This window comes from Engraulis encrasicolus, chromosome 5, assembly GCF_034702125.1.
Source record: "Engraulis encrasicolus isolate BLACKSEA-1 chromosome 5, IST_EnEncr_1.0, whole genome shotgun sequence".
Lineage (NCBI taxonomy): Eukaryota > Metazoa > Chordata > Actinopteri > Clupeiformes > Engraulidae > Engraulis > Engraulis encrasicolus.
In genome coordinates this window covers 51,276,993-51,301,966 of record NC_085861.1, presented here as the reverse complement: position 1 = coordinate 51,301,966, position 24,974 = coordinate 51,276,993, and the positions used below count along the sequence as shown (strand labels likewise).

The window sequence follows — 24,974 nt, the reverse complement described above, 5'->3', positions numbered from 1 at the left end:
AGAAGACATAGGCTACAGACACAAGCCACCCCCCCCCCCAAACAAATAACAAGCAAAATAAACATGTGCACTACAGATCTATATCGCTGCATGACTATTTCGAGTGTCTCTTCATATGAGGACACTTGTCTCAAATGTTATAGTGAGGTTGTATGTGTTTTCTATTCAAATAGTAGACCTTACTTTGTTTCAAATGTGGCTTTTGGGCAGCATTAAACCTATTCTCTTACCGGTACTGCGCACCTGCTGTAAATGTTATACCGGTGCTATGCACCTGTGTGCACCTGCCCACTTTCACCCCTGCCCTATACACATATTGAGTACTTTGTACACGTGACACAAATATCATGAACAGAGGTGGATTGAGGTACAATTACATGCCCGGAGAAACTGGCTTGACCTTTTTAACCAACTACAACTTGTTTTCTTAGACTGAGATTTAAGACATATTTTTTTTACATATTACACTCATTAGTTTTCACGTTAATAACTACTACTGGTAACACTTTATTTTACATTGTATGCAAGTTATTAGACACATGTAGATTAATCGTGTTTACTGTATATGTGCAAATAGCTCAGGTACCACTGTACCACTGTACTAGTGTATTACGGCATTTTCACACGTAGTCCTCTTTAAGTGAACCAAACTCAGTTCCCTTTAAGTGGACCAAAAAGTGAACAGACAGCAAAAAGACTCAGTTCTGTTTTTGTTGTGAGTGTATTACAAAAAGAATCGACTGCTCTTGCTGGTCCTGTTAGGCTTTTATGGTGTGCCATACAATCACACAGTGTCCTCTAGAGCTCTCCTTAATTGATTACACCAAGTCACAAGTGCAACTTGTCAGTACTCATAAGCGAACCGTACTGAGACCACGTCAATGAAGGCTGAAAGGGACCAGGTGTGAAAACACCCCTAGTTTAGTACCACTGTACTAAATGAAGTGATATACATAATTGTAATATACTATAAATTAAAAAACGAATTGTTATCCATTTATTGCTGTTGACTAAAAGATAGGGGGCAGAAATACCTATATACATTTCTGCCCCTTCTCTTATAGTCAGTCAATACAAATAAATGGATAAGTTAACCCTTACTTTTTAATTGTACAGTATGTTACAATTATATTTCTTTATTTATATATACATATGTATGTCCTCTGCCATGTAAGTACAGTATCTCTTAATGAAAAGAGAAAGAACCCTTTTAAATTGAAAGCCACAAGTAAATAAGTAGCCCACACTCTTTTCACAGTATTTACACAAGATAATATTTACTTTATACTTCATTAGCTGAGACGTCCAGAGCATCCAGAGATAAACTTACAGGGTGTCCACCAAGAGGAAAACAAGCCTTCTTACGACAGCCTCATCCTTGTCTGTCTGTCAGAAATGAATAGGATCATAATGACATTATAGACTTGTTCTCCTTACACTAAAATCAACATCATCATCATCATCTCAATTTCATTCATTCATCCTTGAAATTATTGGGCTTCTCTGGACAATACATTTTCCTAAGATTTTTAGAACTACTGTATGTTACTGTACAAAGTCCAGAGCCCTCTAAATGAGCCGTCAAACCCCTTACTGTAAATATACACAAAACTTAAGATCTTGTTTCCGGAAAGACAACCTCAACACAGTTCTGTGAAGTCACGTTTTAGTACTTTGGGTTGCCGTCTCCCTTCTCCAAATGACAGCAGTCTCAGATTGCGGTCCGTTTTGATTGTCAAAAGGGTTTTGTGGCTCCCACAGTTTCATTTACTCTCAGAAATGGTCAAAATGGCTCTTTGAGTGACAAACATGTCCAGCCCCTGGTCTACGCTGCATACCCTCCCTCTCAAACCGACGGGAGTCCATCAGATTGCAGCGCGGATCACCACCCGCCCTTTCACCTCCGGCTGGTAGGCAGACGGCTTGTCATCCCGGCTGGGCAGCGCCTCTTCATCTCCACCAACATCATCATCATCACTGATGGCTCCTTCCTCCTCCTTGACTTTGACCACCTCATGAGCCGCTGTGGCGCTGTGGATGTTGGGGTTACTGTGACAGTTTGTGAGGTGATGACGAGGGCTGGTCGTGAGACATGTGGTGCCATTCAGGGTGCTGCTGTGCTTCCGTATGACTCCACTAGAGGGCGGTCTCTGCTCGAGCTGCACGCTCTTCTCCTGTGGCTCTGCATCATCCTGCTGCTGCTGCTGCTCCTGCTCCTCTTTGGCCTCCTCCAAGTGGACCATGCTGACTTGTCTCGCTTGCTCAATGGATGGAGACAGCAACTGCATTGAAGATGGAATGAAGACACAGAAACATGGTGACTTGATTCATGAATAGCGGTGTCATTATGATTTTTAAATATTTTTTTCAATTGCACAATTCAGTTCTGTTGCTTACTCTATTCTTGACTTTGTAGCGTCTTTGGGTAATGACAAGTCAAGGTTAGTGTGAGCAATACAACTGCATGTTGAAATTCACAGAAAACCATTGTTATTCGTGAATAATTTCGCATTCGTAATTCACATTTGGTGAATAAAAACAAAATGCTGCAATCTTCGAAACATTCAATCCATACATAGGATGGATGACAGAACACAGTCAACATATCAGCTGTTAAAGCCAAGCAAAATTATTGTTTTGAGGGAAATATGTGCGAATTTAAATTTGACCCATGCAACAAATCTCTAAAATGGAGAGGGCCAATATAATGATGGAATAGTTGGATGATAAAAATAACAGGAAGAACATATCAAAATGAACTTTATTGGATGCCAACACAAAATGCAAAAATAAAAGATCATTGTAGATCCGCAGTCATTCTGAGCAAAATTGTTGAAGGCTAATTACTTATTTAATACACGAAAAGACTAAATCATCAAAATTGCAGGTGTATAAGACCCATGTCTGTAATGTAAAACACACTATGAAAATCCAACAATGACAGGTGTTGAAAAAAATGACCATATAACGCAGTGCTTCATAAATGCACATGGTGCAGATGTTTAACAACATTGTCTGTTGCAAAGATCTTTTTTTTTTAAAACATGGAGTTGTGCACCCTCCAGACTACACAAAGGATAAACTTGATGAAGTGGGCAATCCAAAGGACAGTGTATATGATGGTATGGTGATGTAGTGCATTTGTAATGCTCTTCTACTCATGTGAAGCGTTAAAATACTAAGTGTCCCAAGTGGTTGTGCTATCAGTGGTCGCGCGCTGTCAGCTGCCAGTAGCGGACTACAACAATTTAATATGGAATGTTGGGTGTGCTGTTGATTCCATGGTGACAAACAGCAGAAATTCTGTGAGTGAAAATTAGTTTAACTAATATCTTCAATATTTTATGTCGAAAAGGCTTGAAGCCTTGCACTGCAACCCGACATACCACTGCAAAGTCACCTTCCAAATCATTTTTTTTAAAAATATATTTTTTAGGGGCTTTTATGCCTTTATTTGACAGGACAGTCGAAGATGGTGACAGGAAGCGAATGGGACAGAGAGACAGGGGAGGATCGGGAAATTACCCCGGCCGGACTCGAACCGGGGTCCCCATGGGTGGGCATGCAAGCCCAAATGTGGGGGGCTTAGTGCGCTGCGCCACAGCGCCCCCACCTTCCAAATCATTTGAGAGAGATCATTTGGTGCTGTGCTGCGAGAGTTGTGCATGTTACAGACACAGCAGAGATACAGACAGAGGTTTCTTGAAATATTAGATTATTGTTGCTTTTGTTGTTGTTGTACCTTGCTGAAGGAGCCGTGGTCTTGGTAAAATTTCTGCTTGTCCAGAAAGTGCTGGTGGCGGGTGACGAGTTGTGCCAGTGTGTCGTGGGGCAGGGGCACGGACTGGGTGCGGTTCAGGGGCCGGTGGTGACGGGGAAGCTTGGCCCCCCCGGCCTGCTCCTTGGTGTCGACCGGGGACAGAGACTGTGGAGACGCAGGGCACTGACCTGCACACAACAACGACAAAGGAAACAAAAACACACACAAACACACACACACACACACACACAAAATCAGAGATGGCAACCCAGCTCCCAGAGCAACACTGTGGATGACTCGTTGTGTGTGTGTGTGTGTGTGTGTGTGTGTGTGTGTGTGTGTGTGTGTGTGTGTGTGTGTGTGTGTGTGTGTGTGTGTGTGTGTGTGTGTGTGTGTGTGTGTGTGTGTGTGTGTGTGTGTGTGTGTGTGTGTGTGTGTGTGCGCGCGCACTGTGTGTGTGTGTGTGTGTGTGCATGTGCGTGTGCGTGTGTGTGCGAGTGTGCATGCTCCACAGACCTGAGGAGATGATCATCTTCTGCTGGCGTATCTGCTCCCTCTGTAGCAGGTGCTGCAGCAGTGCCTGCTGGCTGCTGGCCTTGTACTCCACTGGGGCTGATGGTAGGGGCACAGGCCCCATCAGCTTGGTGGGCAAGCCCTGCCGCACCACTGACGACCCTCCACTACCACCGGGTATCGCCTAAGGGGGACACATGGAGTTTTTGTTTTGTTTTTAGAAAACACAGCCCACTCCAAACCAGTGACACACCACCACCACTGCCACCTGGCAGTGCCCGATTGTCAGGTGCCGGATTGTCAACCTTGAGTACAACTTACTAGACAAGACAACCTGTTCAACGGAGGTGCCAGTGCTCCAGACCTTTTACCAGATGTGTCAACAGTGAAAGTAAGTATGGTGTAAGTACACCACGAACACATGGCATTACATAGTCGTTACACCAGTTACTCCATTGCACCTAATGAGGTAGATTCACTGTGATGTTACTAAAAAACACCCAAACATCCACAAGACCCTGCCACAAATTTGATCCAACCGGCGCAGAGTCAGCTGATCACAAGACAAGTACACAGGTCTACTGGTTACTCAGATAAGTTACCTGTGTTGGATGGAAATTGTGTTTCTTTTTTTAACTTTTACCTTTTTACTTTTGATATCTCTGCCTATTACAGTAAGTAATGCAGTATATGCTGTGGCAGATTAGCAGTAGGCCCACTACACAGCATGTCTGCGTCAGCGTAGCGTACTCACACTGATCGGGGAGGTTGCTGCTGTCAGTCCCAGGGCGATGTTGGGGAGCGAGGGCGACGTGTAGAGGCTCAGCACAGAAACACAGCCATCAGCTCCTAGTAGTCTTGGCTGGGAGGGCATCTGCTTACAGACAGAAGGACGCGTTTCTTTTTAATGAAGTGAAATCCTTCAAGGATTAAGTAGAGGTAACATTTGCCTGTGAAGGAAATCTCCACTTAAAACTTTTAAAAAGTATCCGTATGGGTGAGCTGAAACTCTGATTACGTGTCAATAAAAGGCACAAACAGATAAAAACACGATGCATTTATGCATTTACAAATACATTATCATGAGGGTCTATAGTGTGTTGTTGGATATTACCTCGGTGCCAGAGATGAGTGGCAGTGTTGAGTGGCCATTGTGAGTTCCAGCAGCACTGTGGGCTCCATTGGGTGAGACTGGACCAGGGCAGGAGGCGTGGATCTCTTTTGAATCTGCGGTAAGTGAGTTAAATCCAGTCAAGACTATTCCTAGCATAGCCCATCACAACAACAGAAGTTGATCACAGAAATACAGTAGAAGCACACTGTATATTACTGACAACTGTAACAGGATGCTCACCTAGATATTCCAAAGCTCGCTTTTTGAAGGGAGTTGTGATGGTCCCTTCATTTTTCTTCAAAAGAGGGCTACTCCGCCTCTCAACAACTTTCTGTTTCAGCCGAGATCGAACCTTCAGGTTGGGCTCTGAAGCTAAACAAATTGGAAAACAGAGCAGATATGAACAACAACCATTGGCATTTCCACACAATAAGGGTTGCAGATGTTTGTTTGCATGTTTTTTGCTGATACTGGATTTTGAAATAAGGTGTATGATGGTGTATGATACATGTCAATATAGTAGTCCAGCAGTACAACGCCATACAATCCCTAAATATGTACATTGTCATCTCCTCTGACATGGGCAATGCTGAAATGGCTTGACCTCTTCAAATGGTAACCATAATTTGTATTTTGACTACCATCTGGAATGTCTGGATTTTGGTAACATGCCAATGGTAGCATGGTAGATTTTTTGGAAGAGGACAGGTGAGTCTACAACCGAAACATCAAGGTCTATGACGAAAATGTGGTTTTGGTAAGTCTTAAATTAATTTAATCAGAAAGTACCTGCCACCTTACACATTTAGGTACCGACAGTGAACAATGTATTAATAATTTTCAAAACAAACAATACAAGTAGACAATACAATACAAGTATATTAAACAAAACACTGTTGTGCCAGGATGGGTAAGCATGCTCCATTGCACATACCTGTCTTCCGCAGAGGGAAGTCATCTTTGCCATCCTGGGGTAGTGACAAGGAGGGCTGTAGTGGATCTCCAAGAGAGGACTTCTGGTCCAGAGATGTATGCCGAGATGCACTTGATACAAAAATTAAAAAAGATATATCTTTTCAAAAACCCCAGTTAAAAAAACATTTTCTAAGCTATATTTTAAAATAATTTTAGCTATGACAAGTTACACTTGACGCACTTAACACATTTTCAAAAGCCCAGTTAAACAAAATAATTTCTGAGCTAAAATTTGAACCTTAACTCTTTAACCAAGCAATACTCACATATACCACTGTTTTGGGCTGAGTCCGTTGGGCAGAGCTCCATTTGGTAGAATGTCTTTTGTTGACTTGCTTAGAAGAAACTCTTGAAGTCTTTGTTTGACTTGAGGGCTGGCAATGGCACCTGCAGGAAAAAAACAGTTTTTCAAAGCCATAGTTTACATATGGGCACCTGATAAAACTAATAATAAATAAGCGAAATACATTAAGTGTAGGTGAAGATGCTCACGCCTCCATGTTATTCAAAGGTTTAAGATCCTACAATGTTCATCTTGGAGATTCAAACATATTTTTATTATTCTCTACTAAATGTACACTGGACTTGTAATGCTAAAAACAATGTTGCAACTGCACCTCACTTTAAAGAAAACATTGTGAACTAGAAATGCACTCAGAGAGTGCAGACCTCCGCCAAGGAAGCTGCCTGATAGAAGATTTGACAATGTTACACCCTAATTTTGTTCAAGTATTTCTGTCTTGTGGACTGTGATCCAGATCACCACCAAATTTAAATAAACAAACAGACAGACAGACAGACAGACAGACAGACAGACAGACAGACAGACAGACAGACAGACAGACAGACAGACAGACAGACAGACAGACAGACCAACGTGACCGAAAAGATAATCTCCTTGGCGGGAGTAAAATGTAGTGCTTGTAATGGGTTTGACTATTAGCAATTTTATGGAATAAAAAGTAATTTGTTGAATCAAAACTATTTCTGAATACAAGAGCCACCTGCAAAGAGTGCTGCAACTGTCCCCAGGCAATGGAGAATCCCACCCTAACCCCTCCCTAAACCTCCATCCATGGCTGAAGTGCCCTTGAGCAAATAACTGTAAGTCGCTTTGGATAAAAGCTTCAGCTAAGTGTAGTGCAGTGTAGTGTAGTGTAGTGTAGTGTAGTGTAGTGTAGTGTAGTGTAGTGTAATGAAAAAAGCGAGTTTGTCAGTAGTACCGTCAGCACGGTTGCGTTCTCGGCTTCTGAGGGAGGAGAGGGAGGTGCTGAGGGTGTTGTGGTGCAGCAGGGCCTCCTGTTCCTCTCTCCTCTCCTGGCTCTGCTGCTCCTCCTGCTCTGCTCTCTGCTGTTGCTGCTCCTGCTGCTTTTCTCTCTGCAGCTGCTCCTGCTGCTGCCTCATGGTCTGCATCTCCTGCTGGAGCTGAAACAAACAAACACACACACACACACACTCATTTACTTTGACATTATTTACAGTAGGCACCTTATCAGGTGTTGAGTGGAAACGTACATATAAACAGGCCAGGTTACTACAACAGACAGCCTACCTTGAGGTGCTCCTGGAGCTGAGCTTCGTGCTGGCGCAGCAGGCTGTCATGCTGCTTCTGGAACTCGCTGATGAGGAGCTGCTTCTGCAGCAGCTGCTGCTTCTGGATCAGCAGGAGCTCCTCCTGCAGCTGGCGCTCCCACAGCGCCGTCTCAGAAGCGCCCGACACCTGAAGACGACACCAGGCAACATTGTGTTTCACTACCCACCACTTTGTCGAGCTTCATTCAACCTGCAAAGATGATGCTCTCCTACAATGAGTGACGCCCCATCCGGCGCCACACCCTGACTGAAGAACTAGCAATATCTGTGAAAAATCGCTTATAACTACTGATAAAAACACTAATATCACCTTAATATTGCAATAGTGTGGTAATAGCGTAGAAATAACATGTTAATAGTGATAATTGGCGATTTTTGCGATGTTGTCGTGGGCAGAGTTTCTTCCTCTCAGGTGCAACCCTGGGTGATTGCCCAGTTGGCCCAACCTAGCTGACAGAGCCGCCTCCAAGCCCGTCAGCCTGAACTCGAGATGTAAACAAGCTACCAGTAGAACACCTGTGATCACAATGTTCTCTCTCTCTCTCTGCTTTTTTTCTGTGTGAAGTAAGAAAAAAAGGGGGGGGGGGGTTTGGGCGTAACACTGTGACAACATGGCTGTGCTGGCCTATTGCATGCATTTATACAGTTTCAATGCTTTGTATACGATTTTAACTCCAATCGTTGGTTCCACAGCTTTGTCAGTGGTGCGGTACCAGACTGTACATTTCATGTTATAGTGTGATTTGCCAGGTTAAAATATTTGTTGTATGTTTATTTTAGTAAATAAACACGTTGCTAGCGTTTCATTGGGCTCCACTCTCACAGTGCAGGCCTACCTTCAGATGCTCCTGGTCCCACAGAGTCGACTCGGAGCCGGAGCCCAGACCTGGTAGCCTCACATCAGTACGAAGGTCCAGTGGTGACACGGGCGGTGACATCATCACCACATCTGGCTTCATGTTCACTGGAGAGAGAGAGAGAGAGAGAGAGAGAGAGAGAGAGAGAGAGAGAGAGAGAGAGATTTTGACATTTTTGAATTTTAAATAGAATAAAAAACTAAAAAGATTCATCTACAACACAACAAAAGATGACAGCAAAAAGAGACAGCTGTTCTTGCTGCGAAATAAGTCATTGAATGTAATAGGATAAGGGTCATCACGAAGGAAACAGCAACCTACATGTACACCAATCCATAATATCACACACACACACACACACGCACACACACACACACACACACACACACACACACACACACACACACACACACACACACACACACACACACACACACACACAGAGTCAGTGAGTATTGTGGAGGGAAGTGTTGTGGGAAAACACATATGCCTAGCACCACCCTACTGTTTTTGGCTGTAGATCACCGGCAGCCTCTCTGTTTCATTACATCTGCATCTCCGAAATTTCATCCAATGCTAAATGCTCACCAAAGCTCACACCAAAACAAATCTCATTTGAACAGGTTAGTGCATTCGTTCAAAAAGCATCTTTCAACAGCTAATGTTGCTCTGTTGTGCACCGTGTGGATTGGAAAACTCTGCTGCGGCGGGCGGCAGTTATAAATAGCAACATAAAAGCTAGCCATGCAATCTAGGCCCATGACAACTCCCACATCCTATGCGCCATCTCAACTGGCTACTATAGCAACAGCGGTGACATAATTATGAGTCCTCTTGCCTGCAGACAGAGCTCCACTACAGTACGTCACCTTTGAAATCAGCTCTGTCCCTTCTTACAGGGACTGTTGTATTTTACAGTGTACATTATGGTATTCCGATCCTTTCTTTTAAAGACATTTTTGCCATTTTATGAGACAGGATCAGGAGAGAATGAGAGGAAAGGGGAAGGATGGGGAAATGGTCCGACTCGAACCTGGGTTCCCAGACGGAGTCTACACCCACTGGGTCCTAACACCCCCAGTATTCCTATCAAATCTTGCATAAGTGTACCCAGTACATGTTGAAGTAGGCTACGTGTTGCGTAAACACACCAGCCTTTTCCTTCTTCTGTAAAATGGCAGAGAGATCACATTGTAAAGTAGAGGCAGACTGTAGAGCCCGAGGTTAGGCTCAGATCTTCTATGGTTCAGAAAGGCACACGGTCCTTGTTTCCTCAGCATAGTTACAATATAGCTTACCATTACAGTGAAACATCTGCTTACTGACACACGGCTCCCTACTGACGTCTCATTTATATCTCAGATTTGTGCATTTTTTGTCAATGTCAATAGACAGAGAGATCGACAGATTTTCAAAGCCAGCCAGTGTGTGATTGCCAAACTTTCTGACTAGCTTAACCTTAACTTAATCCTGGTGCTGCGTATAGGGCCTACATTGTTTAACCTTTGGTGCCTGGAGCGACATATAGGTGTATGCGGCATTCAGGCTCTTGAGATTTGAGGGTTTTTTTTTTAATTAAAAACGTGGATATGTTAGAGCTGAATTAACACATCCTAATGCAAAATGAGGGTCCTGGCTCATTTCTGTGCTTCAGAGGCTGAGATATTTAGGTTTTAATAGGTAGAGGGCACCTTTCCCAAAAAGGGCTTGGGCCTTCAGCAGGCATTTTTACAGGTACCTTAAGCTAAAATGGGTTGGAGGTAGAGTATGTAGTTTTAGTAGCCTACTTTGTTACCCGTGCTGCCCAGTCACAAACTTCTTTTTCATGAATGTTACCACCATTGATTTCTAAGTTTTCATTATGGCTTGGAAGTGTGTGCTATTTATCTCGACATCTTTGGCTGAATGGGCAGCATGCACTTTAGAAATCGCACTTTGGACCCTTAAGATTAGCCACAAGCATATGAGGGTTTTTTTTAGGCCGATCACGGTGCTCCTGCAGCAAAAGTGTTACAAAGTCTGTTGAGCTGAGACGTGTGGTGGGATATTGCTCTTTCACAATCAAATCGGAAAGGTCAGTCATGTAATTCACATCATTCATGTAATGATGACTCCCATGAGCCAATATTCAAAATAACTGACCTCAAAATGTATTTTCTTCATGGGAAGACGCAAGTGCTTGAGAGGATTCAACTATGCCTTTATCCAAGTTGTTCAGAGAGAATGACTACAGAGTTCCAGACATACAGTAATTTACCAGCAGTAATGTGGGCCAAAAGGTAAGCTGTCGGACAGAATCACTTTGGAAAATGTTTAGGATTAGGGGGTGTTGTGGCACAGCTCACTACTGCACATGTACCATATAGGCTACGTGCTCGTGGAGACCCAGGTTCAAGTCCAGCTGGGGTCATCATCTCTACAACCATCTCTCTCACCAGCTCGTTTCCTGTCTCCACTCATGCTATCCAATCAAATAAAGGCGTAAATAACATTCAACATTTATTTATAAGCAATGTAAAAAACAATGCTGCTGTTATTTTGCTATAGGTGGTAGGCCTATCCCACAATGGTTCCATGATGGCACATCATAGTAATAACATGTTTAAGCCTTCTGTTTTTTCTTTTCCAATTTCAAAAATATTCCCCATCCCCATGCTTTCATTTTCTCATGCAGTGCAGAATACATCCACTTGTATCCATGTGAAATAAAACAAAAACCTGTTCTACATGGTAGTTACGCTTACAAAAATAGTAGCCAATAATGTCCATTCCCTGGTCCATTCCTTAAGCCAATAAAATGGTACCATTTCAAGTGTAGCAAGAAAATACTTCATCTTAACACCCTGATGCCAAAACATCAAAAAATAGCCAGACTAAGAATAGCTGACCTACACTGGAGGAACGGCAGCGAGTCTGAGTCGGAAACTAACAGGCTTGCCTTCTAACCTCAAGCCTGCATGAACATGAATATCCTTTGTCGTTAGAACATAACCTGTTTGACTTGCCATGTCTGTTTCTCAACTTGCTCATGACAGTATACTGGGTGTTTAGCCTCATCAACTTCATGGGCAGCTCAATCAACACATGCCCTGTGCTGATTGAGCCCTGGAAGCCTACTGCCCTGTTTAGTGCCCGGGTGTTTGCAGGTGAACAGTAAGCATCAGCTCATTAAGTCTATACTTACTGCCCTAAATACTTACGGACGGCCAAGATCAGAAAATATTTTTTCGGCTATTAGTGGTGATAAAGGTTTCGTGGCACTGCAGGTCTTTTCTTAGCCATCTGTTTGTCTCTGTATCAATGATCTACATGTTTGTTTTGTGAGCAATGGGCCAATTAAACAGCAGAGAGATTTCAAGTAGCCTAGGCTATACAAACTCTAAACTGCCTCATAATGGACACAACATTTAAAGGGAAATATTCGTCAGGACAATCTTTCAATAGACTATAGGCAATTCACTCCCAATTTATAGACCTACCTAAAAGATGACACACACACACACACACACACACACACACACACACACACACACACACACACACACACACACACACACACACACACACACACACACACACACACACACACACACACACACACACACACACACCTTGATTGATGGATGATGTCAGCCATTACAAAAATAGGCAACAGAACTGTTTTGGAATAGGCTATTTGGATAAGGCTCATGAGTCATTTAGCCTACGTTTCTATTTATCACAATGTCCTCCTATAATCACAAGGTAGGCTTATTTCTATTTGCTTCCATCGTCAATATTAGAAAGATTTATTTAAACATCCAAACCCGACTAATGATAAAAACCAAAGCAAATGTAAGACTCAGTATCAGATAGGCCTAGGCTATGTGAAAAAGAAGTCTGCAGTCCACAATGACACTGAAAACATAGCTACATCTACACAAATAGTTGGGAGTGTCTTCACAGAATTGCAGTGATGTGTAAAAATTTGAAAGTTGAAATTAGAGCGAGTTAAACAGGCAAGCATATTCACCTGAATCGTTGACGTTGCGCATGTCTTGCTGTGAGACAAGCCGCTGGCGCTGGTAGTTGCGTTCCGTTGAAAAACACGAGTTGCCCTCATAAATGGTCTGCAGCATACTTTCCTCTTGTACAATCTGTTCATCCGCTAGTGTTAGTGCTTCGGCTTCTTCCTGTCCGGGCTGTCCCCCTCGCACACCCTCTAGCACGCTTCAGATCCTGTGCCCGCTCTCCTTTCCTCGGCTCCTCTCAAAACAGCAACAAAGTGTCGCGTGTGCAGCTTCCCCGCGCCTTTAAAAAAAACCCTCCTCAGGCAAACGCTGCTCTGGTTTCTACTGCTATTTTCTTATAATGTTTCCATGTCCACGTACAGCAAGTAGAAATCGTCTTAATGTCCTGAAAGAGAACGAAAGCTCCGATCCCTGCGATTCAGGCAACTGTGTGTGAGCCCAACAGTCATTTCCATGTGGATCAACAACAGTGTGCTCACCACAGGTGACAGAAATAGAACAATGGCTGGCCCGGCTAAAAATAAGTCTGTCGCGGCAAGGGGATTGGAGCAGCATTTGATGCGTTTAAAAATACCACACACCAAAGACAGCTGCTCACTTGAGCTATACTCCCAGCAGCAGCTATAGCTTGTTCGCTCACATCCACACAGAGGTTTTTCCTCACTCCTTTCTTCTCTTCTTTCCTTTTCCCATTTGCTTTCATTTTTTGTTGGGAGAGCTCAATCACTCTTTTAATGTTCCTTTTTCAAAAAGTCTAGTCTTTCTTGAGGAATATGAAAGCAAATAAGTATGCCCCCTTTCCTTTCATTGTCAACAGCATAGTTTTTAAAAAGGAAGCTATGATAAAATAAACAGCAGCCATGTGTCTTGGCTTATTGCTATTGTGGGCAGTATAGAAAATGAATAGGCATCACAATTCATGCCCTTTCTACATGGGCATGATCCTAACAAAAATGTCACGTGTCCCATTGCTCAACATGTTTATGGGTTTGTTGTAATCTATTCTACAATTTGATTAGTTAGCCTGCAAGGTTTTCTGCTGATTATGTATAGAACAAGCCTGTTAATCTGAGTAGGCCTAAAAGATAAGTAAAATCGAAAGAAACATTTCATTTGCTCCATTCAAAACATACAGTTCTAGCCTTTCAGCCAGTGCAGAGTTCAAAGTTTGAGTATGAGTGGAATACTGCGCCTTTAAATTTTTCATCTTCCTCCATAATGTGACCTGTCCCCCGCTCAGCCACAGGCATGCAGCCAGACTATTTATAGACGACGGCCGCGCTTAAAGGCACGGTAGACACCGAACACAGGCAGCGAGATGTGAATGGGGGGTTGTGCTGCTACCACACAGCAGAGCTGCAACAGCTGGACAAATAATCAACTTCCCTATTAACATATTTCAACAGCAACACTCATAGGCTGCGTAAGCACTTAGAGTAGGCTTGAGTATAAAATCAACAGAACCCTGAAAATGTCAGCAAAGGGCAGTAGAGTTGTCGCGCCAGGACTCAAATCTGGACCTTCTGGGGTTGCATACTGGGGTTCTCTCTACACCAAAGACCCAGGCCCATTGACATGACAGTCAGAACGCACCCACAACATTAGTGATGGCCACTCCATCACACTGCCTTCACACACTCCTGGTGTCCCTCACATACAACCCACCATACTTCTCCCATTCCAGGATGCCCCATTATCCCTTGCACCAGGGTTATCTATCCTCTGGCCCCTTGTATGGCTAACACAGCTGGGTGCGCCTCTGTGACCATCACTAGGGTTGTGGGTGAGTTCTGAAGGTCCGGGTTCAAGTCCTGGCTGGGCAACTCTACTCCCCTCCTCTACAAATGGTGTCAGAAGTGGGATGGCTACTGTGAGGCCATCAGAAGTGTACCCATTGTGTGTGAACCATAATGCCATGTGAGGCACCCCCAGGATTGGTGACCCCGGTGCGAGGAACCCCAGTGATAGGTGAAGCATTGTTGATGGGCCACTCTGGATGGAAGAAGCGTGATGGGCAGTTCTGTGAGGGACACCACGCTTTCCGAAGGGGAAGGCAATGTGATGAAGTGATCACCACTAGGGTTGTGGGTGTGTTTTGACTGCCACACCAACAAGCCTGGCTCTTTGGTGTAGCGGTCAGACCCCCAGTTTGCTACCCAAGAAGCTCTGGTTCAAGTCCCGGCTGGGCAACTCTACTTCCCTTCGCCACAGCCTCCGGTGACCTTGTGGCTGCTTGTCCCATTTCTGATACCATCTGTAGCAAAGGGGAGTGCCCCTCCGGGACTCAAACCCAGACCTTCTGTGATATCACGACACCCGGGTACTGGCCACTACACCAAGGAGCCAGGCTCACAACCCTTGTGATGGCCACTCCTTCACAGTCATGTATATTGTGTGTATCATGTAGGCCTATATTTAAAAATATATATTTTGAAGAACTGTGTATTATTCATAAAAATGTGATGTGAATTTGAATAATGTGTGGTAATGGTAATGGTTTAGGAGTCCGTCAAGGGATTGGATCAGAGGGCTTCAAGTTCAAATCCCACCCTGAACAATATGAAGGGGACGTAGGCCCTATATTGTTTTGACATAACCTACTATATTACACCACTCGTGACGTGAACATGACTGCAATATTGTATTCATGTGCATAACTGAAGAATAGGGACACTAGTCTGTGGCAACTTGTAAATTCATTAAAACACAAAGTATTGGCCCAACCGTGGCCTATACGGTATGGACACTGCAGGGCTGGGCCACTATACCGGTGACTCAGGTTAGATTCCTGCCGGAGTCATTTGCCCCCCTCATTTGCTCCCCACTCATTTCATTGTCCTCTCAAATAAAGGCACAAAAAGCTAAAAAAAATCTAAAAAAACACAGGATTAACCAAATGGTAGGCTATAATCCTGGTTAATCACAGCCAGGTGGTAGATTACTTTCCTGGAAAGGATTTGGAGCTTGCTGGCCTAGTTGGATGTGTTCAATGTATGAAAAGTGAACAGAAGTGCAAAAAGACTTTCATGAATGACAAAAGTTATTTAAGAAAACACACATACTCTTCACATACTGTATATGCAGGGAAACATGAAAGTTAATTGATTTCATCAATTGAAATCACCTACATCGCCTTTCACAAATATATCCTCTAGTCTAGACAGCCTAGAGAGAAGAAGTTGAAGCCTCATCTATTAAGACATCCTGGACTTCCTATAGGCCTACTGAATCTTTGCAAAAAGAGGCTACATGCACCAAATGATTCAATGTATTAATACATGAATATAAACAGGTTTTCATGCACATTCTCATTGTGCATCCCATTAAAGGTGAAATTCAGAACACACACACACGAACATCTGAACATTTCCTCAACAAGTTATGTAAGCTTAGTGTTTTGTATACATACTGGAAGAATCTTTTGTACAGGAGGCCCCTCTCCTCTAATTTTCAGCCAAAGAAATCATTTCACTCACTGGATTCAACGTAATAGGACTGGGTGGTAGGCACTGCAACAGCATGTAAAGGCTCAGTTCAATTGGGACTACTCTACGCATCATCCCTCAGCTTGCAGGTGCATCACAGTGGGACAAACATCATTTGAAAGTAGAGGCTGGAGCACACTGCTGCTTAGTTTTTGAATATTTATTTTGTGCAAACCCCCGACTAACGTTTCGGCGTTGCTACAACTTCTTCAGAACATAGGAGCTGCTTGAGGATAGACGCCATGGCCTACTACTCTTCATCCTAAAATACTTGGGTTTAACTTGAGTGTGGTGAGCTGCGATTAACCTCACGTTTGACACCTGATATTTATACATCAGGCTCATTGACCCACAAGACAACATGGATTGGGAAGCAGGAAGAAAGAGCTTTCCAAGACAACCTGCCAATTGGACAAACAAGGAGGCATCATGGAGCATCACGGCAGTTCTGCGTCAGCAACAGGCCTCATGTGCTTTAGTCTCATTAAAGTGTTAAAGAGTTGCACGTCACACACTGATGGCACTTCCTCAAGAGTGAGATAATTACCTCGGGGCTATATTGAGCTCGGCCTTGGCCCGGACTAGCTAACAAGTAGTCATGGCAGAGTTTTAGCAGTTGCAGCTCAATTGTATTGCCATTACAAAGTATAAATCAAAGTTGAGAGGGTGACCAAAACATCTGACTGTGAAATGTGAAATGTTTCACTGAGGCTGGGAATCAGGATAGTAAGTGCATTACTTGACTTGACTTGATTACTCAGGCACGACTGCTTAAAACCCCTGATGTCTTCATCTCCGGGTGAGAGGGGTTGTAGAAAATTGGCAGGCAAGTGTACTGCAGTTATGTAAACAACAGCGCCTAAGTCTAGGTTGACTGGCCTATTTCCTCTGACACAGTAGTACACATTAAGCATGGCTGTTGTCAGGAAAAAAACGCTTGGGATCAAAAAGAGACTGCGTAGAGTGTGCCTGTGATGAAGACTATGGTCTTATCACTCTGGAGTGATGACACCAAGATGCATAAATGAGAAGTGCAAATGATGGCCAGACCAACCAACCGACACATGGAAGGTGCAATATTGACAAAGTGGCTAGCCGTGAACTATAATTTTTAACTTATACCTTTTTCATGCGATGCCAGACACCTTCGCCTCAATGCATTTGAAGCAGGACAAGTAGCCTACAGCACCAGCTGGCATAGACATCAACGGATACACAACTGCACACAACTAGTCATTTGTCCTGCTTTGTTTCAACAGAACTTGTTTGGTGTAATGTTGTTTGATGCAACAAAGCAGTAACACAGTTATGGTTCATGCTTCATTTTTGGCATGGTGTTCTTTTTCCTAAATAGGCCAATGTTTTTTTTTTTTTTGCACAGTAAGCATACTGTTTGTGTGCAATACCCAAAAGCTCTTGTTTTGCTTCATCTGACCTTAAAACGTTTAAAAAGGTAGGCCTATTGTGCTTTGTCCGCATTATCTTATATAATTAATAGGTGTTTGCTTTTATGGCTTTTATCAAGCAATGGGATCTCCCCTGATCTCCACCCAAAAGCCCTGCTTTGTGAAGTGTTGGCATAGATGTTTGTTGAAACAACTAGGCTACCCAAGACTGTTCCAAGGCCTTCAGGTCTAAATGTAAGAGAAGTTTTCTCCCCACCATTTGCACTAACCTTTGCCGATTTCAATAACATAACACACCGTTGAAATTATAGTAGGCCTATACCTGGGTCTGAGATAACCTTTTATCAATTGGAGTTTCATTGCAGGCTATGTGCAGGCCTTGCCTGGTTAACACCAGACCTAATCACAAGTGAGATTGTGTAGAACTAAAGGCAGTATGGGAGTTCCCAGGCTATGTGCAGGCACACTATGATGGTAATTTGTTTGTCACATTTTAATATCAGTATTAGGCCTAATTGTGTGTATGCACAGTTTTAGTCAAGTCAGTTTAGTCGTTTTTCAAATAAATATTGACTTTGGCCCACGACTTCATTCTAGATTTTGATTTTGGCCCTCAGTCAGTTTGACACGCCTGCCTAGCACGCTCTAGTAGTACACTGAATGGCGGTTAGGCTTGTGCCGTAGGCCTAGACCAAATCCTATTGCTAGGCCTATTGCAAAAGAAAACAAAATACACATGGTAAAAAACAAACATTACACAGTCCTCCATCAGTCAACCCTTCTCATCATAGCAACAGCAGCAGCTCTAGTCCAGTTTCTCTGCTACCTCACACGCACTCCAATGTTGGAGCGTGAAGCCTGCCATCTGGAGACTGTCGCACAAAGCAGACGACTTCCAGAGTATAACGAATGCGATACCTGCTACTTTTCAAGTGGACTATAAGCCTAATTAAAAAAAAAAAAAAAAAAAGAACAAAGAATGAGTGCGCAGAATGACGGTAGGCTACACACGTAGGTCCTAGAGCTCTATGTCTATTTGGTAAACGAAATCGCTCTCTGGCATATTGATAGACAGAAATGCGCTCAGGCAATGACACAGATACCTAATCCTTGCAGGACCCCACATTTAGAAACAACGCGAGGTATTTTCTGAAGTGTACCACTACGATATAAACACATGCATGGATTAAATTAAGATATAAAAAAAATCACCTTGAACTTTTCTTTATGCAGGTAAAATATGGTTGTTATTGTTCTGGTGAAATTGTGTCCAATTTAGTTTTCGCGTTTTGGGTTTGTAACGTGGACTGTGTTCCAGCTGCTATCTGTCACTAGCTCCAATGCTAAAAAAGATTTTTTGGGCTCCTGTCGATGTTTTATCAACGTTACTAGGTCATTCATAAAGGTCTTATCGGTGCATGAACACATTTTGCATATTTTTTTGTGTGCTTACTCAATAACTATCTGAAGTGATCCGTATTACGATACACGCCGGTGTTATTTTCTATAAACAACTTCAGATGCGAACAGATGGGTGCATGTTCTGTTGTTTTGTTTCGTTCTGTCACTGAGCAGTCAACTGGTTTTGTAATTGCAGTGTCTTACTATTTGATGCGAGGTTGAAAATGACGAAAAGAAAACGTCAAGATGATTTCCAGAAAGTGAAGCTAAAAGTGGGCAAGACGAAGCCAAAAGCAGACAACGCCACCAACACCAGTTTTCGATCCAAGGGCATCCACCTCACAGAGCAGCTGAAGCGTGATGACTCTGGACCAACCACACACCGCCAGCTTGGCATCAAGGTAAAACAGCGCTGATGCCTGAAATTAAGATTTCAGTTTTGCCCCTCTCAACATTGTTTGTTGTCGAAAACTTGCACTTTAAGCGTTTGTTGAACTCACAGTACAGGAACAGGCCAGGTTGTCTTTATTGTGGTGCAAACATAATTATTATTTTGATGTTGGGCTTCTTCACAGTCCATCTTCATGTCAACTTTTCATGTACATTTCCCTATTCATATAAATGGATTAGCAAATTAGTCTGACTTTCTTTCTCTTTTGTTGCTTCTTTTCACCCGTCAAACTCTCATGTTTTGCCCACAGGACCTCCTCTCCCAGTTGCACCACTACAGCGCCACAGTGAAGCAGGGTGCGCTATGTGGCCTGCGCGAGCTGCTGACGTCCCACCCGGCGCTGGTGGAGCAGCACCTCTCCACGCTCCTCAGCGAGGTGGCCGCCGCCTTCACCGACAAGGACGGCAGCGTGCGCTCGGCTGCACTGCGCCTGCTGCGCTTCGTGGCACAGTGTGTGCCCAGTGAGCGCGTGGCGCCGTTCTTCCCCCTGCTCAGCGCTCACCTGACCTGCGCCATGACGCACATCCAGGTGGCCATCCAGGCGGACGCCATGCTGGTGCTGGATGTGCTGCTGGAGCATTACCCGGCCCTGCTGGCCCACCGACACACTCACCTGCTCACCAACTTCCTGGAGCTCATCTCCCGCCAGCGCCATGGCGGAGGGGGAGCCAAGTCTGGAGATAATAAGGTCGGAGCTGGGCGGGCTGGCTGGACGCTGTCCGTCACGCCTGATCGCAACGTCACGGCCCAGCAGTGGAGGCTCACTGTTCTGCTCAGGTGTGTGTGAATCAACTAGTGGCGTGCATTGGCACAGCCCTCGCGATTCGATTCGATTACGATTCGGGAGGTAGCGATTCGATTTGATTCTACGATGCGTTGCAATGCATTACTCAAATCGAATCGCTATTTACATTTCCATTACATTTCTACTGAGAGCAAAGCATATTTTTCATCAGTCATGATGAGGCAATACAAGCAGTCAGATACTGAACAGCATTTTATTTCCTGTTTTCCGTATCACCCTTACAGTTTTCAATGCTTTGAAGTGCCTTTATTTAATTAAACATTCATTTGCTCCAGAAATTTCCACGGAAGTAATTGAAACTTGAAAAAATATGCCGCATCGATTATGGCACTTGCAGCATTGAACTGAATTGCCCTGCCCTGCATTGCGAAGCATTGCCGAATCGATTATTGTCGACACCACTTGAATCAACTCAAGTAGGCGATTGACTGTCAATGGAAATAGGGCTATTCTGCTCTACCCTTGTCTGGCTAACACAACTTCAACTCTCTTGGGGTGGGCGGTGGGCGTGCAGGTGCAACATGCTAAGGCTGGTTCCTTTATGCCTCCCCTCATTAGACACGCTGTACCCTGGCAGCCAGTGTGTAGTGAGCATCATGCAACAGGACCCTAATGTGGTGGTATTCACATGGTTTGGGTCAATGGCATTTTTGGGGGGCTCGGACATCAGGTGGTACAACCACAGCTAATGCCCATAAATCCATTGGCCATTGGTAATTAATGTAAATGTACTGCAATGAATATTCTTTGTAGATAATCCATCCCCCCCAAAAAAGGACAGACAAGACAGTGGAGGAGAGACAGGAAATGAGTGGGGAGAGAGAGACTGGGAAGGATTGGCAAACGACCCAGGCAAGAATCGAACCCGGGCCGCTGGCACAGTAACCCAATGCCCCACCGTTAGGTCATGGCATGGCAGGGCCAAAAAAAAACAACCTAAACAGTAGTGGCATTAGCTGCGGTTGCACCAGCCTGACGTGTGCTATTAGTAAACGTCAGTGACCCTTTTGTGTCTGTCCCCCTGTGTTGGGGACTGGAGTTAAGGTGGAGCTGCTTCTTGCAGACTGTGATGGTATTTAATCTGCTGTTCCATGTCTGTTCTCCTGTGCAGACTGAGCCGCTTCTTGCAAGCCGTGGTGGACGAGAGGCCGGGCGAGGAGGGCGTCATATCATCCACAGACCGAGAGGGCAGTGAGAAGGGGATCGCTACCGCTCTGGAGCTGAACTGGGAGGATCACCCCTTTGGCAAACGAGGAATCCAGGTGTTTGAAAATTCCGGATCCAAGCCCACCCCCTATTCCACCTTTCGGCTCAGGTGTGTTGCCCAGCTTCCATCCACACAGCCTTTTCATTAATGTGCTCACTCTTAGCGACTCAAGGCTTCTTTCATTTGTAGATTGCACTATTGTACATAGTTACCTTTTTCAGGATGCATCAGGTTTTTTTTTAGTTACTCGATTATCTAAGAATCATACATCAACATGAATTGCTAATTACTAATTGATTTATGGGCCATAGTTGTGGTTGTTCTACCACCTGAAGTCTGAGCCCAAAAACACGTCATGGAGCCCCATCTCTTCTCTGGTGGTTGTGTGTGTAGGCCCGACGTGGATAAGGGTGCGGGAGGCGAGGAGGAGCTGAGCTCTGTGGAGCGGGTGCGGGGCTTTGCGGAGACACTGGTGCCCCTACTGCTGGAGGTGTGGCTGGAGACCAGCGCAGACCTGGGCAGTCTGCTGACGCAGGACGCCATGGTGCTCATGCAGCAGATCCTGACCATCCTGCAGCTGCTCAGACGCCTCACGCCACAGCACCACCTGCGCGAGGAACTGGTCAGTAGAGAAATGTTAAGGGTTTGTCGCCAGAGTAGGTATTGTGGCCAGAGTAGGTATTGCAACTATTCTATGCAGCTCATTGAAACTGTTCTGGTGTTATGGCCTTCTGCTTTTTACGGTAAAGTCCATTCACCAGGCTACAGCACCACCTGTTGGAGGAACTGGTTAGTGCGCCATTGGTGACCACTGGCGGACTCTGATGAAATGGCAAATGGAGAACTTTATTAACAGAAGAGGGAAATTAAGTAAGGGATAACGTTTGGCGAGAAGTTCCCTACTGTGGAATAGCGCACAACAGAGATCTCTCTGAAGCCATACTTTGCCCCACATGGTTACTGAGTGACTGAAGAAAAAATAGAGATTTAAAGGTTAAAAGAGTTTGACCTATAATGCCATTTATACTAATTTAAACCAGTGTGCATACCTGCAAAACAACTTCATCTTTGTGAGGTAATTACAATGGCAGCGTAGACAACACCAAAGGAAAAAAGATCCAGTATTTTGTAATTAATGTAACACCTGAACTTGGCTATGAGAGTTTTTGTTTTTAAAAGTGCTTCCACACAACAAAAAAAGACTTTGATGTCTACAGTTTTTTGGGCATGTGTGTAATTACTATTGAAATGTTATGTCTTTGTCTGCTTGAATCGGGCTCAAAATAGCAAAAGATGGACAGAGGAAAGAAATCATAATTTGCCTTTGGACTGCACGATTATGGAAAAAAACACACGATTATTTGGATCAAAATCAAGATTATTAATCACAATTATGAAATGGCAATTAAATAACTGGATTTTGTGCAGAATGTTATTTAAAATCCCAAAATGAAATATAACTAAGACTAACTATAACTTGCCCCATGTGCGATCATGATTAAATCGTCATGACCATGATATTTAATCGTTGTGCCCAAAATCGTGATTTTCTATTAAGTTTGATAAATTGTGCTGCAGCCCTAATGTGTCTGTGTATTTCTGCAGGACACGTGGTTGCGTAACACCTATCTCAGCGACTTCAAGCTGCATTTCATGAAGAAGTTTCCGTACAACATGGTGGACTCCTTACCATCCCTCAAGCAGAAAAAGAGGTAAGCAAGCCCTGTCTTCTGAGTCTCTTCAATTAAGTCTCTTCAATTAATTTGTTATTGATGTTGTACGACAGTGCCATTTTCATGAATTTTGTTTTAGATTTAGAGGCAGGCACCTAGCCTGGGAAATCCCACAGTGCTTTGCATGGTAACTATCCTGAGTGAGGGAGCCTGAGCTAGGAGGCCAATCAGAAGGGGGAAGGGGTGGAAATAAGAGAATAGCAGTTTGTTTGAATAGATACAACTGACATGGTTGGCTATGGGCTACGTACAGTGCCCTCCATTATTATTGGCACCCCTGGTTGAGATGTGTTTTTTAGCTTCCAATTATTATTATTTTTTTCTAAATAATATGGGACCTTAATGGAAAAAAAGAGAAAAATCCAACCTTCAATACAAGTGCATTTATTCAGTGGGGAAAAAATCCCACATAAAGAAATAATTATTTGACATCAAATAATGTGTATCACAATTATTAGCACCCCTGTTGTTAATATTTTGTACAACCCCCTTTTGCCAACAAAACAGCACATAATCTTCTCCTATAATGTTCCACAAGATGGGAAAAGACAGAAAGAGGGATCTTCAGCCATTCCTCTTTGCAGAATCTCTCTAAATCATCCAGAGACCTGGGTCCTCTCCTCTGTACTCTCCTCTTCAGCTCACCCCACAGGTTCTCAATGGGGTTGAGGTCTGGGGACTGAGATGGCCATGGGAGGAGCTTGATTTTGTGTCTGGTGAACCATTTCTGTGTAGATTTGGCCATATGTTTAGGGTCATTGTCCTGCTGAAAGACCCAGTGACGACCCATCTTCAGCTTTCGGGCAGAGGGCAACAGATTTTGATTTAAAATGTCCTGGTATTTCAAAGCATTCATGATGCCATGCACCCTAACAAGGTTCCCAGGGCCTTTGGAAGCGAAACAGCCCCACAGCATCACTGACCCACCCCCATACTTCACAGTGGGTATGAGGTGCTTTTCAGCATGCGCATCTTTCGTGGCACGCCAGACCCACTTAGAGTGTTTGTTGCCAAAAAGCTCAATCTTGGTCTCATCTGACCAAAGCACACGGTCCCAGTTGAAGCCCCAATACCGCTTGGCGAACTCCAGACGTTTGCGTTTATGATTGTGGGTGAGGAAAGGTTTTCTCCGTGCATGCCTCCCAAACAGCTTGTTGGCGTGTAGACAGCGCCTGATGGTTGATTTGGACACTTTGTGACCCCAGGATGCTACCATTTGTTGTAATTCTGTAACAGTGAGCTTTGGAGATCTTTTGATTTCTCTTACCATCCTCCTCACTGTGCGTGGTGGCAAAATAAACTTGGGTCCTCGTCCAGGCTTGTTTACCACTGTTCCAGTTGTTTTGAACTTCTTAATTATTCCTCTCACAGTGGATATGGGCAGCTGCAGTTGAGTGGCAATCTTCTTGTAGCCTCTGCCTGACCTGTGAAGGTCGACGCACATCTGCCTTACTTGTATGCTGTGTTCCTTTGCCTTTCCCATGTTTAAGAGTAGATAAGAGAAATGGCCTCGGTGTCACGTCATATTTATACCCCAGGGAAACAGGAAGTGATGAATTACTAATGAAATGTTCCTACATACTCTGGTAAACTTTGTAAACTACTGTAGAAATGACAGAAATGCTTCAATTATATTTATTTCCTGGGAATTGTTAAGGGTGCCA

General features: G+C 44.0%; 2 protein-coding genes across 4 annotated transcripts in view; one reads left to right on the top strand and one right to left on the bottom strand.

The window, feature by feature from the left end:
* Positions 1 to 1,107: 1,107 nt before the first annotated feature.
* On the bottom strand, positions 1,108 to 13,284 carry hdac9b (histone deacetylase 9b). 2 transcript variants are annotated; one of them, XM_063199674.1, is made up of 12 exons: positions 12,825 to 13,284; positions 8,792 to 8,919; positions 7,915 to 8,082; positions 7,586 to 7,787; positions 6,629 to 6,749; positions 6,322 to 6,431; positions 5,628 to 5,759; positions 5,388 to 5,500; positions 5,028 to 5,150; positions 4,277 to 4,457; positions 3,743 to 3,948; positions 1,108 to 2,282 (listed from the first exon to the last, which is right to left on the bottom strand). In XM_063199674.1, the coding sequence occupies exons 1-12, from the start codon at positions 12,928 to 12,930 to the stop codon at positions 1,866 to 1,868; spliced, it is 2,007 nt and encodes a 668-aa protein (XP_063055744.1). In that variant the 5' UTR covers positions 12,931 to 13,284; the 3' UTR covers positions 1,108 to 1,865. The 2 variants fall into 2 exon arrangements, with proteins under 2 accessions (XP_063055744.1, XP_063055745.1); XM_063199675.1 differs by having other exon boundaries at positions 1,110 to 2,282; positions 5,028 to 5,147.
* A 5,531-nt stretch (positions 13,285 to 18,815) lies between these two features.
* The window catches only part of tex10 (testis expressed 10), a 31,820-nt gene continuing 25,661 nt past the window's right edge, over positions 18,816 to 24,974 (top strand). The window contains exons 1-6 of one of the 2 annotated variants that reach the window (XM_063199673.1): positions 18,816 to 18,855; positions 19,311 to 19,515; positions 19,816 to 20,342; positions 21,482 to 21,685; positions 21,971 to 22,199; positions 23,183 to 23,289. In XM_063199673.1, the coding sequence (XP_063055743.1) occupies positions 19,339 to 19,515; positions 19,816 to 20,342; positions 21,482 to 21,685; positions 21,971 to 22,199; positions 23,183 to 23,289 (1,244 nt within the window). In that variant the 5' untranslated portion in view covers positions 18,816 to 18,855; positions 19,311 to 19,338. Of the gene's footprint in view, positions 18,947 to 19,310; positions 19,516 to 19,815; positions 20,343 to 21,481; positions 21,686 to 21,970; positions 22,200 to 23,182; positions 23,290 to 24,974 lie in introns of both variants that reach the window. The other variant, XM_063199672.1, reaches the window with a different exon arrangement.

Coding starts and splice junctions, on each gene's coding strand:
- hdac9b (XM_063199674.1), bottom strand. CDS start 12,930: ATGCTGCAGACCATTTATGAGGGCAACTCGTGTTTTTCAACGGAACGC. Junction 5,501..5,627: donor GCGAGCTTTGGAATATCTAG/GTGAGCATCCTG, acceptor CACTTACCGCAG/ATTCAAAAGAGATCCACGCC. Junction 5,151..5,387: donor CACTCATCTCTGGCACCGAG/GTAATATCCAAC, acceptor TCTGTCTGTAAG/CAGATGCCCTCCCAGCCAAG.